General features: G+C 42.0%; 1 protein-coding gene across 2 annotated transcripts in view; it reads right to left on the minus strand.

Annotated features, from left to right (window-relative positions):
- Window positions 1–4,960, minus strand: part of NAF1 (nuclear assembly factor 1 ribonucleoprotein) — a 55,785-nt gene extending 50,825 nt beyond the window's left edge. Inside the window, exons 1-2 of one of the 2 annotated variants that reach the window (XM_039542718.1) lie at window positions 4,528–4,960; window positions 677–815 (exon numbers count right to left, since the gene is read on the minus strand). In XM_039542718.1, the coding sequence (XP_039398652.1) occupies window positions 677–815; window positions 4,528–4,799 (411 nt within the window). In that variant the 5' untranslated portion in view covers window positions 4,800–4,960. The remainder of the gene's footprint in view (window positions 1–676; window positions 816–4,527) is intronic. The other variant, XM_039542717.1, reaches the window with a different exon arrangement.
- Between the last annotated feature and the right edge of the window lie 12,212 nt (window positions 4,961–17,172).

Consider the following 17,172-nt stretch of genomic DNA (forward strand, 5'->3'; position numbering starts at 1 on the left):
TTTATGCACTTAAAGTATTGCTGCTGGTTTATTTCTTTTGCTAGTTGCTCTTCGAATTCTCTTTTAACCTGCCTAATTATACTTCTACTCCTGACTTGCCAGAGTTTATGTTCATTTCTCTTTTCCTCAGTAGGATTTCACTTCCAATTTTTAAAAGATGTCTTTATTTCTAACCACTTTTATTTACTCTATTTCACCATGGTAGCATTTTCTGGTCCTCTTACTGTTTTTCTTTTTTAATTATTTGGGGTATACATATAGTTTGAGCCTCCATTATGGTTTTTTAAAGTTTCCATGCAGTTTGCAGGCATTTCACTAGTGACCACTTTTAATTTCTGTTAACTAGCCTTCTCATTTTTGTGTAGATCTCCTTTTTGTAGTTGAATCCCACTGTGGTGGATTTCATTGGGTTTTTTTCTCCCTAGAGGGGGGGATCCATTTTATTACATGATGGTTGCTATTACTGAGTGGTTCAGCTATATTCACCTGTTGGACCAGATCCTATGCACCACTTACAACTAAATCTCAAATAATCAACTAATCAGCAAGTGAGAGCCATAAACCCATTGATCATTTTATTTAAAAAAGTGATTTTACAAAAGTTGTAAATATATTAAGTTAAATATATTTAACACGATAACTGGAAAATGTTGGAAAGCTTTCATAATATACTTACTTCAAGAGGCAATTCATCTTTTGGTTTAACATGGTAAGATGTGTTATTTCCATTTTGCTGACTATCACTTTCAACAGATCCAATTGAAAGAGAACATGAAGAAGAGGAGACAGAAGATGAACTATCAGAATCCGTATCACTGCAGAAGACAAAAACAGGAGTTATAAACATCTGTATCTTTTTGTAAGAAAACTCCTATGCTACATTAAAGTAAAAGACACAAGGATTATACTTTAATCTATTATCCTTGAATAACTCATATAAGGGCACAACACAAGATTAGGCCAGTTACCAGCAATGGAACAAAACCACCATCTTTCTTAGATTGTAAGCTTACTGGGTCTATGAGTGTTTACATAGTCCTGACTGAGGCCCCATTCTACTAGACTTCCTGAACACCACTGTAATAAAAATAATAATTGTAAACAAAATACACACACACACTTTCATTTTATGCAAAGATATTGTGCTTACAAAAAATTAAGAGCAGCAGAGCCTCGTCCCACTGGCTACGTGCTGTGAGCTGCGGTGGCTGGTGAGTGGAAGCAGGCTCCAGGTGGCTGACAGTTACATGTCACCTCTGCTGCTCATCCATAGGCCCTTTACATGCTGCCCTCTCCCTTCTTTACCCCTTCACACACCCCTCCCAGCCCCGCTGCTTATCCATATCCTCCCCGGCGGGGTGCGTCCTGCTCCCAGAGGTGTGCGGAGAACCAGCCCCTGGTCGGCGTGCTCAGCTCACCAACAGCCTTGCCAGCAGGCTTCTTCCTTCCCCTCTGCGTCTGGCTGGGCTGCCACCCCAGGAAAACCCAAGACCCTCTAGGCCGGGGCACTGGCCAGGAGGAGCCAAGCCCTGCATGTGCTAAAGCCCCGCACAGTACTGGCATAGGGTAGACTCTCTGCACCTCAGCTAAGCTCTAGAGTGGTGCAGGGGGGGGGGGGAGCAATTTCCATCCTGTTTGCACCCCGACCCTGCAGGCTCCACAGCACCCTCTTCACCTGTCCCCCTCCCCAGGTCCTGCCCCAGATAGCGTGGAGCTGCTCCAACCCATAGGCACCCTCCCATGCTGAGCCATATCTCTGGCTGGGTTTCCTGAAGCCCCTGCAGTCAGGTTCCTTGGGCCCTGGTGCACAATGCATCCCTAGGGCTTAACCCCTTCCTGCCTGTGCTGTAGCCAGGGGACAGGAGGCGGATGGGTTATGTCAGTGGCCAGCAGCAGCCTGGAGGTGTTAGCTGCCTTTCAACACTGTGCAGGCAGGAAGGGACAGGAGCTGCTTCCAGCCACATGGGTGGGGACGGAAGAGATAAGCTCTGCAAAGACAAGGGCCAGATCATCCCTTCCCCTCCTACACCTGCCCTGCAGCTGCAAGCAGCACCCATCCCTTCCCTCCCAGTGCAAAAGGCTGCTGCTGGCCACATTCTGGTGGGAACCCTGGCAGAAATTGGGGGGGAGGAGGGGGAAAAGAGAAGCATGTAACCACACACACACACATATTGATTGCCTCAGGAAGATGTGGTGCCAGGTACCAGGTGAGAGTCTGTCCCAGGGGCCCAGCCAGGCATGGAGGGTGGAGAGCGTTGGGCAGGGAGGGTCAGGTCGGTCAACCCCACCCCCCACCCCCGCATCTGTTTAAGAGAGCTGTATTGGGGGGGGGGGGGGGAAGAGAGAGAGTGTGTGTGTGACCACTCCCTGTGTGAACCCTAAAGCCTTAAAGATAAGAAGGTAAATAAAAATAATTCAGCTATGTAGTATTTCTTTTTAACAGGGGGCTCAGTCAACCTGACATTAATTTGAACGTTTGTACTGCATAGTTATGATTGATTGCCGTTGAACTCGCTTGAATAAGAGTAATTTTAACCAGGTGTCCTGTATTCAGCATAGGGAACTATGGTCACCCTACACATTAATGTAAACATAACCAAACGATACTAAAGCTCTTTATGCCATACCCAAAACTTGACACCAGAGACACAAGCTTGGAAGTCAGAAGAATCCAGATGAAGTCATACCTGCAATGCAAGGGCCTTCTCTGTCTCCCTTGCCCCACCTCACCCCTAAGGATAGATTCAAGACACACACGTGCTGTCAAGTTTTTTGGTGTCAAGAGACAACTTCTTGAGCAAAACCTGACCCACCACTTAAGATATTTTTCTTTTAATAACGAACCCTCAACTTCTGCATTAACCTTTACCAGACATAATCCTATGTAAGTTTTTATACCATACTCATCACCATTGTATCTGAGCATCTTCCAGTATTGCATTAAGAAACATGATTACACATCTGTCACTGGTCTCTCATCCTCTCCCCAGAGGGAAAAGAATGTGTTGAGGAATGTCTTGTTTTGGTAGTTTTTCTTTTTTTTAAATAATATACCTTTTTTAAGACTATACCTGTTCTTATGTGTTTATATTAGAAAAGGCAAGTCAAAGAAATGGGCCTTGCACTTCAAATAGAAAGTGATGAGGGCTGTGATGGCCCTTCATTTGGGGGGGGAAGCTCATTCCAGTGTCTTGGACCATCCCTTGAGAATCACTTCTGTGAGGGACACAGAACTTTTACTCTTGTTGTTGATAGTTCCATTATGCAAGAGGAGAAGGTAACTGTTGACCACAGTCTTTTTTTCTCAGGCTTTTAGGCGGTGTTTTAGAGATCTTGGACCCATACAGTGCTCTAAAGATAAGGACTGAGACCTTGACTCAAAATTACATGGGAAGTAACTGCAGAGAGCAGAGAGCTATGATGAGGTCTGCTATGATGCTGAGGATATGCACTGTAGTGTTTTGTTCTACATAGTGTTTCCTAGAGTGCCAAAGGCTTCATGCCCAGGTATATTGCATTGCTGCAGTCCAGCCAAGAGGTGACAAAGGCATGAACAACTGAGGCCAAGTCTTTGTACACCAGGATGGGATGGAGAGATAGAAACATTACTCATGACTGTATCCAAGTGTGAATCTTGTAGTTAGTAAGTTGCAGCTCCTCAAGCATGCTCAGGACCCTAGCATACAAAACCAACAGGACAGCATGTTTATCTCCTGATAGTGAAGCTATAGAAGGATTCAAGTGAATCTGATCTGACTTAGCCACAAAGTAGATGGAAGATTCCTCTCACCAATTGTACTACACTTCTGCTCACCTCTGTACTTACAAAGCGAGTCTGTTCTCACTTACTTTTCATACCCTAAAGAACAGTTCGGCAAGCCTGGACTAGATACATTTTTACCCTTCACTATAGCTTCATACATAGCTATGTAAGTTAGAAGTCCCCTAAATCAACTCTTTCAAATCTGTTCACCATGATCCACCAATACTAATGCAAAAGAAACTAGTACAGTGGTTGAGGGACCATTGTTAAAATTATGACTCCCCATCCACACACACACCCCACAAAAAGTAGAGATTAGGGTTTGGCTTAAAACGACAGTTGATACCAAAAACCTTGACAGTTAACAACCTGCTTTGAATTGTACATTGATTGAATTTTCTCATTTTCAGCAAGTAATGCTTAGTTCTCCTCCCTTTCCATAGGGAAGACAACACCTGTGAGGAGGACAAGGCACAGGAGCACATCCAGAGGGCTGCTGGGGGAGAAAGCCACTATAACCATCATCACTGAAATACACATGAATGGGGCAATGGTATTTTCCTGATGGTGGCGACCGGCAGGCCCAGGGCTCTGCTGCTGGTCAGCGCTTCCCCAAGCCGCACAAGGGTGAAACTGACAAAGCCTCCGCTCAGTTTCGCGACTGTTCCTGCCAACCCCGAAACTGACCGGCGCTGTGAACGCCACCAGCGGCCGGCACAGGGACGAGGAGCAGGGGGCGGAGGGGGCTAAACTGGGCTACGCACCTGTCCGAGTCGGCACTGCCCTCGCCGGGCTGCTCCTCCCGCGGGCCCTGGGCGCCGGGGGCTCTTCCTGCCGCGGGCGCCGAGGCCTGGCCCGGCTCCTCGCCGCCCGCGGGCTCCTCCTGGCCCGGCTGCGGCCCCGCGGGCTCCTCCTGCCCCGTCTCCTCGCCGCCCGCGGGCTCCTCCTGGCCCGGCTGCGGCCCCGCCGCGCTGGGACTCCCCGGAGCCCGCCCGTTATCAAACTTCAGCGTCTCCAGCTGTTCGGCCACCTCCATCTCCACCGCGCGGCGAACGGCCACGCTGCTCGGCCCCGCCCCCTCCCAACACTCCTTCCGGCTTCCTCTACACGTGCGCCGGGGGCTGGAACTACTCTCCTGGCAGCGTCAGCGGCGCCAGCGCGCATGCGCATCCCGGCTCGCGTTCCAATTCGCCCGGCCTTATTGTTTTCTGTGTGCGCATGTGCAAAAAAATAAGACTAAAAAGAGAGCCCGCGAGTCCATGAGCCGCTGCTCCCCGAGGAGCCCCAGCTCTTCCTCTCCCTCCTCCCACTCCCCTGGGCGCTTGTGGCAGCCGCAGGCAGCGGCGCCTGTCAGTCAGGAGGCGGGCATTTGAAGTGGGCGCACATAGTCTCCGCCATGCTTTGGGAGCGGAGGGTGACGTGCGTGAAAGGCGCAACCTGGACCCCTCAAACTGCAATCGGATGGGTGCAGAGCCATGGCACAGCAGCTCGGGTAACCAGCTGTCCCAATTTTATAGGGACAGTCCCGATATTGGGCGCTTTTTCTTATATAGGCTCCTATTACCCCCGCCTCCGTCCCGATTTTTTACACTTGCTGTCTGGGCAGCCTACACAGCATGAGGCCGGGGAGTGGGTGCGTACGTGCCCACGCTGTGCCATGGCCCTGTACCCACCCCACAGTCAGTGCAGTGTTGACAGGGTTGAGGAGTGTGGATCACAGGCAGTGATAGGCCTCCAGGGCCATGGGCACGCTGCATTGCTCTCCTTTGCTGCCTGACCCTTACCCAAAGAAGGTATAAAGGTCCTTGAGCCCATAGCCAAAGCTGCAAGTACACATACAAGTACAGCCCAAAATGCCATTAGCCTTCTTGGCAACAAGGGCACATTGCTGACTCATATCTAGCTTCTTGTCTACTGTAATCCCCAGGTCCTTTTCTGCAGAACTGCTGCTTAGCCAGTCAGTCCCCAGCCTGTAGCAGTGCATGGGATTCTTCCGTCCTAAGTGCAGGACTCTGCACTTGTCCTTGTTGAACCTTAGATTTATTTTGGCCCAATCCTCCAATTTGTCTAGTTCTGTCCTGTGACCACTTGCTGTGCAAGTCTTGTCCTTTGCCTTTTCAGACGTGCAAAACAAGCAAAACATAAGCACATAATGGTCAAATTGGCATCCAGCTGGTCCTGGAGGCATCGCCAATGAGTTTCAGATGCCTAAAGGTATTTGCAAAAAAAGCAAACATCGTTCTGCGATAAATTTACAGGAGTGCTGTAAGCAAGATATGAGAAGTAATTCTTTTGCTCTACTCTGCACTGAACAGGCCTCAACTGGAGTATTGTGTCCAGTTCTGGGCAGGAAAGATAGGGACAAATTGGAGAAAGTCCAGAGAAGAGCAACAAAAATGATTAAAGGTCTAGAAAACATGACCTATGAGGGAAGATTGACAAAATTGGGTTTGTTTAGTCTGGAAAAGGGTAGTTTGAGAGGGTACATAATAGTTTTCAAGTACATAAAAGGTTGTTACAAGGAGGAGGGAGAAAAATTGTTCTTCTTAACCTCTGAGGATAGGACAAGAAGCAATGGGCTTAAATTGCAGCAAAGGAGGTTTAGGTTGGACATTAGGAAAAATTTCGTAGCTGTCAGCGTGGTTAAGCACTGGAATAAATTGCCTGGGCGGGTTGTGGAATCTCCATCATTGGAGATTTTTAAGAACAGATTAGACAAACACCTAGCATGGATGGTTTAGATAATACTTAGTCCTGCCATGAGTGCAGGGGACTGGACTAGATGGCCTCTTGAGGTCCATTCCAGTCCTATGATTCTATGATAGCCTTGTACAACTCTACAGCCACTGTCCCCACAGTTGACTTTCCCAACACTGAACTGTTTTGCAACTGACTGGTAGCTGTTAGGTGCTGCAAGCTTCCAAACAGTGATGACCACGCACTTCTGGCACTGGAGGTTTGATGCAAGCTCCTTGCCCAACTCTAGAAAGGTATGCTTCTTCATCCTGATGTTCTACAGCCACTGGTTGGCATCCCAGGTTCCTAGACAATGTAGTCCCACCACACCATTCTGGGTCTCCGGGACCCAAAGAGACAGTCCACCCGTGGATTCCAATTCCAGCATTCAAGCTAGCTTTTCCATAGGATGCCATTGGACTTATTTTTCTACTGGGCCAGCTGTCTTCAGCGACTCAAAATTCTCTAGAGCAAATGCTTCCAGCGTCCGGTACTGGACCTCTGGAACATTTGTCTCACAAGCAGTAGTAGAAACAAATCCTCATACTCCATGTCTCCAAAGTAGTTTGGAAGAAGGGTGAGATAAGCAGAAGCTGCTGTCACCAAAATGTGTGAAAACATCTTAGGGTACCTGCAACATGCAGCAAGGCTGTTCCCAGAGTGTCTCCTGTGATGCAAAGGATTCTGGGATACCACCCCGGAATTCATGATTCTACTGTTGCCTGCTGCAAAGGATGCAGGTATGTGTACATGCACAGCATATACCCATGCCTGGAAAGGCATATATGGACACATTGAATAAGTATGAAGCGCCCCTCTAGCAGGGCACGCACATGTACCTGTGTCCACTTGCAAGTGTAGATGTACTCTTAGAAGCCATGTGACTTGTGATTTAAGAACATAAGAATGGCCATACTGGCTCAGACCAAAGGTCCATCTAGCCCAGTATCCTATCTTCCGACAGTGACCAATGCCAGGTGCCCCAGAGGGAATGAACAGAACAGGTAATCATCAAGTGATCCATCCCCCTGCCGCCCATTTCCAGCTTCTGGCAAACAGAGGCTAGTGACACCATCCCTGCCCATCCTGGCTAATAACCATTGATGGATCTATCCTCCCTGAACTTATCTAGTTCTTCTTTGAGCCCTGTTATAGTCTTGACCTTCACAACATCATCTGGCAAGGAGTTCCACAGGTTGACTGTGCGTAGTGTAAAAAAATACTTCCTTTTGTTTGTTTCAAACCTGCTGCCTATTAATTTCATTTGGTGACCCCTAGTTCTTGTGTTATGAGAAGGAGTAAATAACACTTCCTTATTTACTTTCTCCACACCAGTCATGATTTTATAGACCTCTATCATATCTCCACTTAGTCGTCTCTTTTCCAAGCTGAAAAGTCCCAGTTTTATTAATCTCTCCTCATACGGAAGCCGTTTCATACCCCTAATAATTTTTGTTGTCCTAAGTGTTTACATGGAAGTAGAGTTAGTTTGCAGACAGGGACCTAACTATGGGCTGAAGCCATAGAGGCAGCAGAAGCTGCCTGTGAATGGAGGGCAGAGGCCTCTGCATGGGAAACAGTGGAGTCAGGGACAGGAGTGGAAGTGGGGTGGGTGCTCTTTGGAGGAGTGCGGTAAGCTACTGAGACTCAGCAAGGAGAGTTTCTACCTGTGCCCCAGTCTGATCTCAGGTGCCCTGGTGGCCACTCCAGCCCCTCCAGCTTCCGCTCTCACTTTCACCCCCAACATGTATGTGCAGTTTACAGGGAATGATGTACAGGAGTAGAAACATAGATCAGCCCCCGCAATATTTCCATTGCAGAGGTGCTAGCCCTCACCATCCATCCCACCCCTGTTCCACCATCCCATCAAACTGTGCCCACTATAATTAGTAGGAATATGCTTTGGATTTATTATTAATTTGTATTACTGTCATACACCTAGGCGCCCCAGTCATGGATCTGGACTCCATTGTGCTAGGTGCTATATAGACACAGAACAAACAGTTTCTATCCCAAAGGGTAGGGCCCAGTCTTACAGAGCACAGAGCATCTTTCACAACTATGATGCCCAACAGCTTGAGTAGGTTACAGAGCCAGGTATAGCCTCTGAAAAAGAGAAGTATTGGACAAGATGACAATGTAGGTAGAAAGTTAAGAAACTCTTGTGCTATTTTATTAAAGATTGTAATTTGTTATTGGCCTGGTTTAGTACTTTACAGGATTGGGCCCTATATTAAAATAGGTCATTATCGCCACATGAAATTAAGAAAAACACTGCAACTATTGTTAATCTATTGGGCAAAGGTACAGTCAATGTTTATATTCAATTAGTTATTACCATTTCTAATTTCCTCTACCAACATGAATAATAGTTTTCAGTTTATCATTTTAAAAATGATGTTTGCTTAATTGATTCCTAATTTCAGTGTTTACTGTATTTCATAATTTATTTAAAGTAGTAAACGGTAAGTTTTATTTTCATTAGCCATGTATTTACTTACATGACAGGACAAACATAGGGACCATTCCTAATGTTTTGGGTAGGCATAAACCTGCTATTATGGAGATTATTTCTTTTTAAATCAAATCTTGAGGGATGCTGGAGATATGAGGAATTCACCATTCATGTTAGTATTTCTTATGGCTCAGGTAAGGGGCTGACAGAACAGCACCATAAACATTTCCTGTGATTAAAATTAATTTCAAATGTATAGCTACTCCCCGTTAAGGATTACTCTCTAAAGTCTAATCAATACTACACCATCTTTAACAATGCCAAACTGTGACCTATTACCACCGTATGCAGAAGGGTTTGCCATTATATGTATATGTTTATTCTCTTGTAGATGAAGTCAGAATTTTGGCCCTGAGCTATCTTATGCACTTAATTTTACTCAAGTGAGTAGTCCCATGGAAACAATAGGACTAATTCACCATGTAAAGTTAAGCCCCTGAGTAAATGTTTGTAGGATAATGCACCATTATTTTACTGTGGTAGATTTACCTGAAATTTGTATGTACAATTTAACTAGAATAGGGCCACTGTTAAATATTACTGCAGATTTAATATTATTTTGTAAATTCTTTGGAACGGGAACTGTATCTGCCTCTCTGTTTGTATTGCATCAGTCATAATAAGGCTTCATTTCAACCCTCATCAGAGTCCCTGGGCACTTGTGAAATATAATTATTACACATTAACAACAATATTAAATGTTAACAGCTCTTCATAGTTGCACAATCAATGTCTCAAAAATAAATGGTCAACTGTCACCAAAAAGAATATATTTTAAATCTCACTAGTGATATGGTTTCATCTCATTTTGATTACATGAAACTAAGAAAGAATGACAGAAAGAAAGAATAGGGAGGTACAAGCACAGAAGATTGATGAAAGGCAGGATCCTGCTAAGGCCTCAGCCCTGCAAAGACTTATGCACATACTTAATTTAAGAGTTAAGCAAGCCTTTGCAGGATTGGCACCTAAGAGCAAACAGTGACTATAGCAGGGCTACGGCAAACCAGCAAGAGAGAATGTTCAGAGGTTCAGGTTGGAACACAAGTCAGCAGCATCTCTGGCCTCTAGGTAAGAGTTATTGCAGGGATTCTGGTTCAACCCAAACTGACATCAGCTTGATAGAAGTGTCTAGCTGCAATTCTTCAATGCAATTTTATACACCCCAAACTCAAAAATATAACAGAAAGCATAAAGCATACAAGGTAGTCACTATGTTTCCTGACAACTATCCCCTTCTTACAGTGGGACTGGTAGTACTGACAATTACGTTTGCCTGACACTTCCCTTTATGAAATCCTGTTTTCAGTTGTGTATAACTTTGCTAGACTTTACTGTTTGGGCTGAAATTTTCTGTCATGTCAGCCTCAAGCAGAATCTTTTTGGAAAATGTCAGCCAGTCAGCTGTTTCCAGAGAAGAGACTAGGGAAAATCCATTGCTTTGCCCATGTGAAATAATTCTAGTACCTTTTCTTTGAAAAACTCTAGCAACCCCATGCTTTGAAATAGGAATTTGGTATGGGTGGGGAGATGGCCTTTGTGTCAGGGATGTGCCTTTTACCATCTCTGTGAAAATCCATCAAAATTTGGCCGGGTTATAAGCCTTTGAAAAATTGCATATGCTCAGTAGAGGCTTCTGTCATTTTAGCAGCTAAATTCTACTAAGATTTCATCTGCACTGGACATATTCAAACCTGAAACTGAGCGGGCTTTTTTCCTACAATTCTCTGTGCTGCCATGGGCTGTGCTTTGTCCAGATCTGGATCCAAGCACCCGTGAGTGCTGGAACAAATGTTATGGTGGGGATTCTGAGAGCCATTGAACCAAACTGTAAACCCTGTATATGATAGAAACCACTTCAAGCCATCCCCAGTATCCCTAGTTCCAGCACCACAGAGATTGACAACCTACTACTCCCATCAGTCCTATCCATTGGTTCAAGTGGCAACGGTCAGAGATGGATCTAAATGTTACATGCCTGCTGATGACCCATCGAGGTATCAGTATTATGCCACATGATGGAATTTCTGTTATTTCAGTTTGCTTTTTTAAAAAGCCGTAGGACATTTTATGCTAAAAAATGTTAAGAACATTAAGATTGCAAAGTCAAGGACTCAAAAGTTTGGAAATGCCAATATATTAAGGTTCTGTGTGCAACCTTAATTCAACCCCCTCATGTATGTGCTTGTGATATAATATTTAATTACATGATCAGATGTTATTTTGTCCACCTGCCTTATTCAGTGCACAAGATGGACCTGCTCTGACTCAACACTATAGAATTGATTCAGATAAGAGACATTCAGATCAGTAGAGGGCTCATGTATGAAAGCTAACTTTGTGACATTATAATTTTCAAGTACTGAAGACAGCAGCTCAACATGCAAAGGGCAGGGAATAGACTAAATGAGCCATATAAATATCTGGACATAAAAACAATATTAAACTTAATAAATAATATCAGTGGCTTCAGATTTGTTAAATGACTGATTTGAAATGTCATTGTGACAGGTTTTTGGTAAATCCATGGAAGGGACCCCAAAGCCCTGCAGCACCACACCCAGTTGTTACCCTAAGAGGAGCCATGCTAGACAACAGCCTGGAACATCAAGTTTAATTCCCCAGCCATAATTCAGAAACAATGCAGGAAAGTATTCCAAGCTAGGAGCTAATTAGGTGCAAACAAGTTGCTAAATGTAAATATCATAATAATAATAAAACACTGATTCTTGTCATGCAGTTCTTGTTCGGGCAAAGCACTACATGATTTTTAAGCATCTTATGAATCATACTGTGACATTCCATTCCATATTCCTTATGAAAATATACTTAGGATATGAATATGACATAACTGAAATGTACTTTATGCAAGATGGCTCATGTAAGATATAATTGGAAAGGTTATGATTTACTTAATGTGATTATCCAATTTGTATGCCTGTATCATTTCTGTATCTGAAGTTAGGAATATAACTGTGTGTCTGTATTTCAAATGTGTTACTTGGGTGTCAACCTCAACCAGCCCTTCACGTACAACAGTGGAAAAGCCAGACAGGGCTAATGGGCCATTAGCAGAAACAATGAACTGTGAAAGAGCTTAGCTTTCCTGTGGACACTGGAGACAACCTACGAGCAATGGCTACCACAGCCTTGCAGAGACATGGTTCCAAGTCACTTGGTGCTGGATACCCCTCCTCCCCTTTTGGAATGCCAATGGTTTTCCACTTGAAGACAAAGTGTTCCTGCCTTACACAAAAGCTATATAAGGCAGAGGAGTGACATCATCATGCTTCTCCTCTGCTTTCCACCCAAAGAGATACTGAAAAAGACCTGGAAGCAAAAACTGAACTGGGGGGAGAAGGATTGAACCCAAGATGGAAGGGCATCTAGCTTGTGAGTAAAAATACCTGAGGTCTCAAGGGGGAGACCAGTGCAGCAGCCTTTCAAGACTTTCTGTAATCTGTCTGCAACAATATCTAGGGTGAGAAATACTATTTGTAACCAATTTCTTTAGTGAAACTAGCTTAGTTTGCGTGTTTGGTTTTATTTGCTTAGTAATCTGCTTTGTTCTGTTTGCTACCCCTTTTACCACTTAAAATCTGCCTTTTTTAGTTAATAACATTTGTTTTGTTAACAATATAACCCAGTTTCTTTAATTTCTAATGGGGTGGGGCCAGCAGGCAAGAAGTTGTGCATACTTTCCTCCACATTGAGGGAGGAGGTGGATTTCATAATATACCTCTGGGTCTGCATTCCAAGGGAGGTGAACACCAGAGTGCTGAAGCAAGTCCTTTAAGCTGAGTCTTCCCAGAGCTGATCTGCAGCTGGGTGTAGCCCTACCTGTGTGTGTGTTAGAGGAGGCTTTAATAGCCTGGCTCAGCAAGACAGGTTAAAGGGGGCCCATGCTGGCAAAACAGGTATGCTCAGTGGTATCTCAGTACATCAGGTGGCTTCATAAGGGTTCCAACCTGTCACACGTACCTTCCCTATATATGCTTTGTAAAAGTATTTTAGTATTTTGAGATCATCCTATAGCAATCACATTTGTTGTACTAGACAAGTTTCCTCCATTTTGAGAAAATTATCATTTCCCACAGACTTCTTCATTTTGAGTAAATGGAATCTCTCTCAAATTGGAAAATCTTTCAAATCAGAACACTATTTAGTGTGAACATAGGGCTTCTCTTAGAATAATGGTTATGAAAGGCATTATACATAATAAACATCAGCATCCATTCAACAAAGGCAGAAATTGAAACAATCTGCAAAGCAGCAATGCAAGTACTAACATGTTCTGGGATAAAAAGAGAAATATTTAATATGAACAGCTGAGACAGTATAGCTCACATGCCTATTTTATTCTCCATCCTCTATTGCAATGGAAAGACAATGCAATTTCAGTTTCTTTTAGATAGAGTAGGTAAATTTTGCATAAATATGTTTACAAAAACAATTTTTTGCTTTTATTTTACTGAGTTTTTCCTCTACTGTTCATTTTTGCTTTTGTTTTGGGAATGGCAGAAAATATGAAAGCAGACATTTTACCAACTGGAAAAAATATGTTTTCAAAAGCCTTAATTACATGGAGCATACTGATTTTTTTATGTTAGGGGAGTATTAGTGAACCTTGATTTGCAATAAGAATACATCAGATGATATTTTCATTAACTTGTGAAACAGGCAGAAATAAATATTTTATTTTATTATTGTTTTAAATTTTAATATTAACAATCGGAGTTGTTGATGTCCATACAGAGTTTATAAAATCAGCTGTATATCAATCTATTATTCAACATGTTTAATTTCAAACACTGGATATTCATTTTTATATTTTAAGGACAGGATTGTGATCTACCATTCTGATATTGCACAGGGCAGCATGAGGACACTAATGTCCCTTTTCCTTTCTTCAGACCCAACACTTAGTTCTATGCTTGCACACTTTCGTCATAGCAGCCAGAGTCTAATCAGATTAGACTATTTTCTGCTGAATTAACTTTATCATAGCTCCAAGGAGGACAAGTTTCATATTCATGCTAGGCTAGATTCTTCCAGCCTTACTCAAGGTGAGTAGCATCTTACTCTGAAAGCTGTTCCATAGTATTCAGTGGGACTATTTGATGAGTAAAGTACTATTTTGCATAAGGGTTTCAAAATCTGGTCTGTAATGTCATGTTTGAATGCTGTGCTATCTATAGTTAAGTGCAACAGAAGTTTGTATCTGCAGTGCATAGCTTTCTGCATTTATTATTAAATACGGCACCCCAAAAAGTCCTAGCTGAGTCCTGAAACATAAATGACCTCAGCCACAAATACTTCACAGTGAATAGAATCAAAAGAAAATGCTGATAATCTCTCTATGGGTAGGTAAGTATTTAATGGTCTACTCATGTAAGTAAAGTTATGCATGTAAGTATATATGTGCAGAGTCAGAAGTCAGGACCGAGGATAGCAAGAGAAACAATGTGTATGAGAAAGGGATAGGTATACACAGTAGGAAGGCATGTGTGTTGCTAGTGCCATGATATTTTAAATGGACTGTCAAAGGATTTTAAAAAAAACAATCATAATTAATTGTGAGATTAAAAAGAATAGTCACAATTAATCACAGTTTTAATCACACTGTTAAACAATAATAGAATACCAATTGAAATTTTTTGTAACTGTTTTTGGATGTTTTTCTACATTTTAAAATATATTGATTTCAATTACAACACAGAATACAAAGTGTACAGTGCTTACTTTATATTATTTTTAATTACAAATATTTGCATTGTAAAAAAGATAAACAAAAGAAATAATATTTTTCAGTTTACCACATACAATTAATGTAGTGCAATCTCTTTATCATGCAAGTGCAACTTACAAATGTCGAATTTTTTTTTTACATAACTGCACTCAAAAACAAAACAATGTAAAACTTTAGAGCCTACAAGTCGAAGCATGGAGAGGCACACAAATTCTTAGCATATCTGGCACATAAACATCTTGCAACACTGGTTACAACAGTGCCATGCTAACTCCTATTCTCACTTTCAAGTGACATTGTAAATAAGAAGTGACTGTTTATATTTATGGGAGATAATACTAACTGTTTGTCTTAGCAATTGGCTGAACAAGAAGTAGAACTGAGTGGACTTGTATTTTTTATTACAAATATTTGTAATAAAAATAATAATATAAAGTAAGCACTGTACACTTTGTATTCTGTGTTGTAATTGCAATCAATATATTTGAAAATGTAGAAAAATATCCAAAAATATTTATAATAAATTAAAATTGGTATTCTATTATTGTTTAACAGTGCAATTAAAATAGATTAATCTTGACTTTTTAAAATCTGATTTGTTTTGCATTAATCATATGCATTAATTGCGTTTAATTGAAAGCCCAAGTATGAACCATTTCCTTCTCTCTTCCAATGTATTTGGGTGCCTCATCTTACCCATTCTCTCCCTTGCCAGATAAAGTAAGCACAATCAGAATTACACTGTGTGGGGGACACCATAAGAAAAATCTATTAATCAGAAGTTGCCTAGTCTAGTCAACGTGTTCTAAGGTGGAGCTGAAACTTCTGGGCATGGCACCTTCATGACTCTTCCTGTCCATGAAATCCCTGCCAGCTCTTGCCACCTCCCTCCAGCCCAGAGGAGAGTGAGTGGAATCTGCTTTGGTGGAGCAAGAGTGAGAACAGGAATCCTTATGGCTGGTCCTGCTCATGGTGTTCTCACTTCTTTCTATCTCCTTTCTCGGATGGCAGGGAAGACAGCTGTCTTCTGGGTCAGTAGTGTAGATCATCATGTCCATCGAGAACATTTTCAAATGGTTACATATATTCAGTAAAACATTGCCATTAATTACAATACTAGTTTTCACAGTCTTAACATTTGATGCACGTTCTTCCTGGTACTGTGATCCAATACCATCTGTTAAGATAGGACTAGAAATGATTTCAGGCCTGTTCTCTGCCATGTGCAATTCCTTCTGTTGAAGCTCCAGGAAGCCGTTTTTGACACTTACTTTATCAGTTCCTGCCAAAAGCTGATGAGGGAGTTCTGCCTGCTTGAGTCCATAATACTTTTAAAGTTAAAAGTGACACCATAAAAATTGCAATGTATTGTTGTTATGATGCTGGGTTAATTTTTTTCTGTACACTTTAGGAACCAGTTAAAAATCTCATCTTAAACCTCAAGACTGTAAATTTCCTTGGGATTAATATGCTATATTATGTGTGTGAAGAGAAAAAGTAGAAAAAAGCAATAATGAAAATGAAAGACACATTCTGTATTGTTATTGATAACTTTAATTTCATCATTGTTTTGCATTCCAATTAATATTTCTCTTGCAGTCATGTTTGTATCAGTCATCCATAGTCTTTATGTTTTGCCAGGATATTAATAAGTCAATTTTTACTTGTATAAATTGTTTTTGGTTCCAACATTTCATCTTTCCCGCTATATCAATATTATGGCTTGCAAAGTTAAAATGTCTTGTTCTGAAACAAGTTCAAAAGTTACTGTACAGCATTTTGTCACCTGTTCTAAAACTTCGTTTGTTTGTTGTTTCTATATATGAAATCCTTTTCTTATAACTAGATAAAAGAAAACATAAACAGAGAGCTTGACCTTCTAGCTACAGAAGACATTTTTCAAAACATCTGCTTTCAAATTTGGAAGAAACAAAAAAAGGTCGTCTAGCATTTATTTTTGAAATGTTCATTGTTTTCTTTATCCTTCCAAACACAACCAGTAATTTCTTGATGATTGAGCTCCCTACAGACAATTTCTTTTATAACAATTTTACATCCATTCACTGGCATACTAATTCTCCAGCTATTCTCAGAGAACGTACAGTTCATTTATCATCTCTTCTAGTAGGTTCTATTAGACTTTTCCCAGTTATGATTTGTATCACTATTGATTTGTATCTAGTCTTTTTATTCATGCCAATTTAAGTACTGTTTTATCAGTTGTCAAGCTTGTAAACTGCATCTACAAAAGTGGTTTAATTCCTTACTTAATTCTACATGTACTTTGGCCAGAAATTTCAAGAGTCTTCACATGTGAAATTGATATTTTGGGTAACTAGAAGTTTTTTTTCTGGCCACTTGTGGTGTCTTCGAAAAAGGGTGAGAGTTGCCACAGGAGGTCCTGAGTGC

This window comes from Mauremys reevesii, linkage group 5, assembly GCF_016161935.1.
Source record: "Mauremys reevesii isolate NIE-2019 linkage group 5, ASM1616193v1, whole genome shotgun sequence".
NCBI classification, from domain to species: Eukaryota; Metazoa; Chordata; order Testudines; family Geoemydidae; genus Mauremys; species Mauremys reevesii.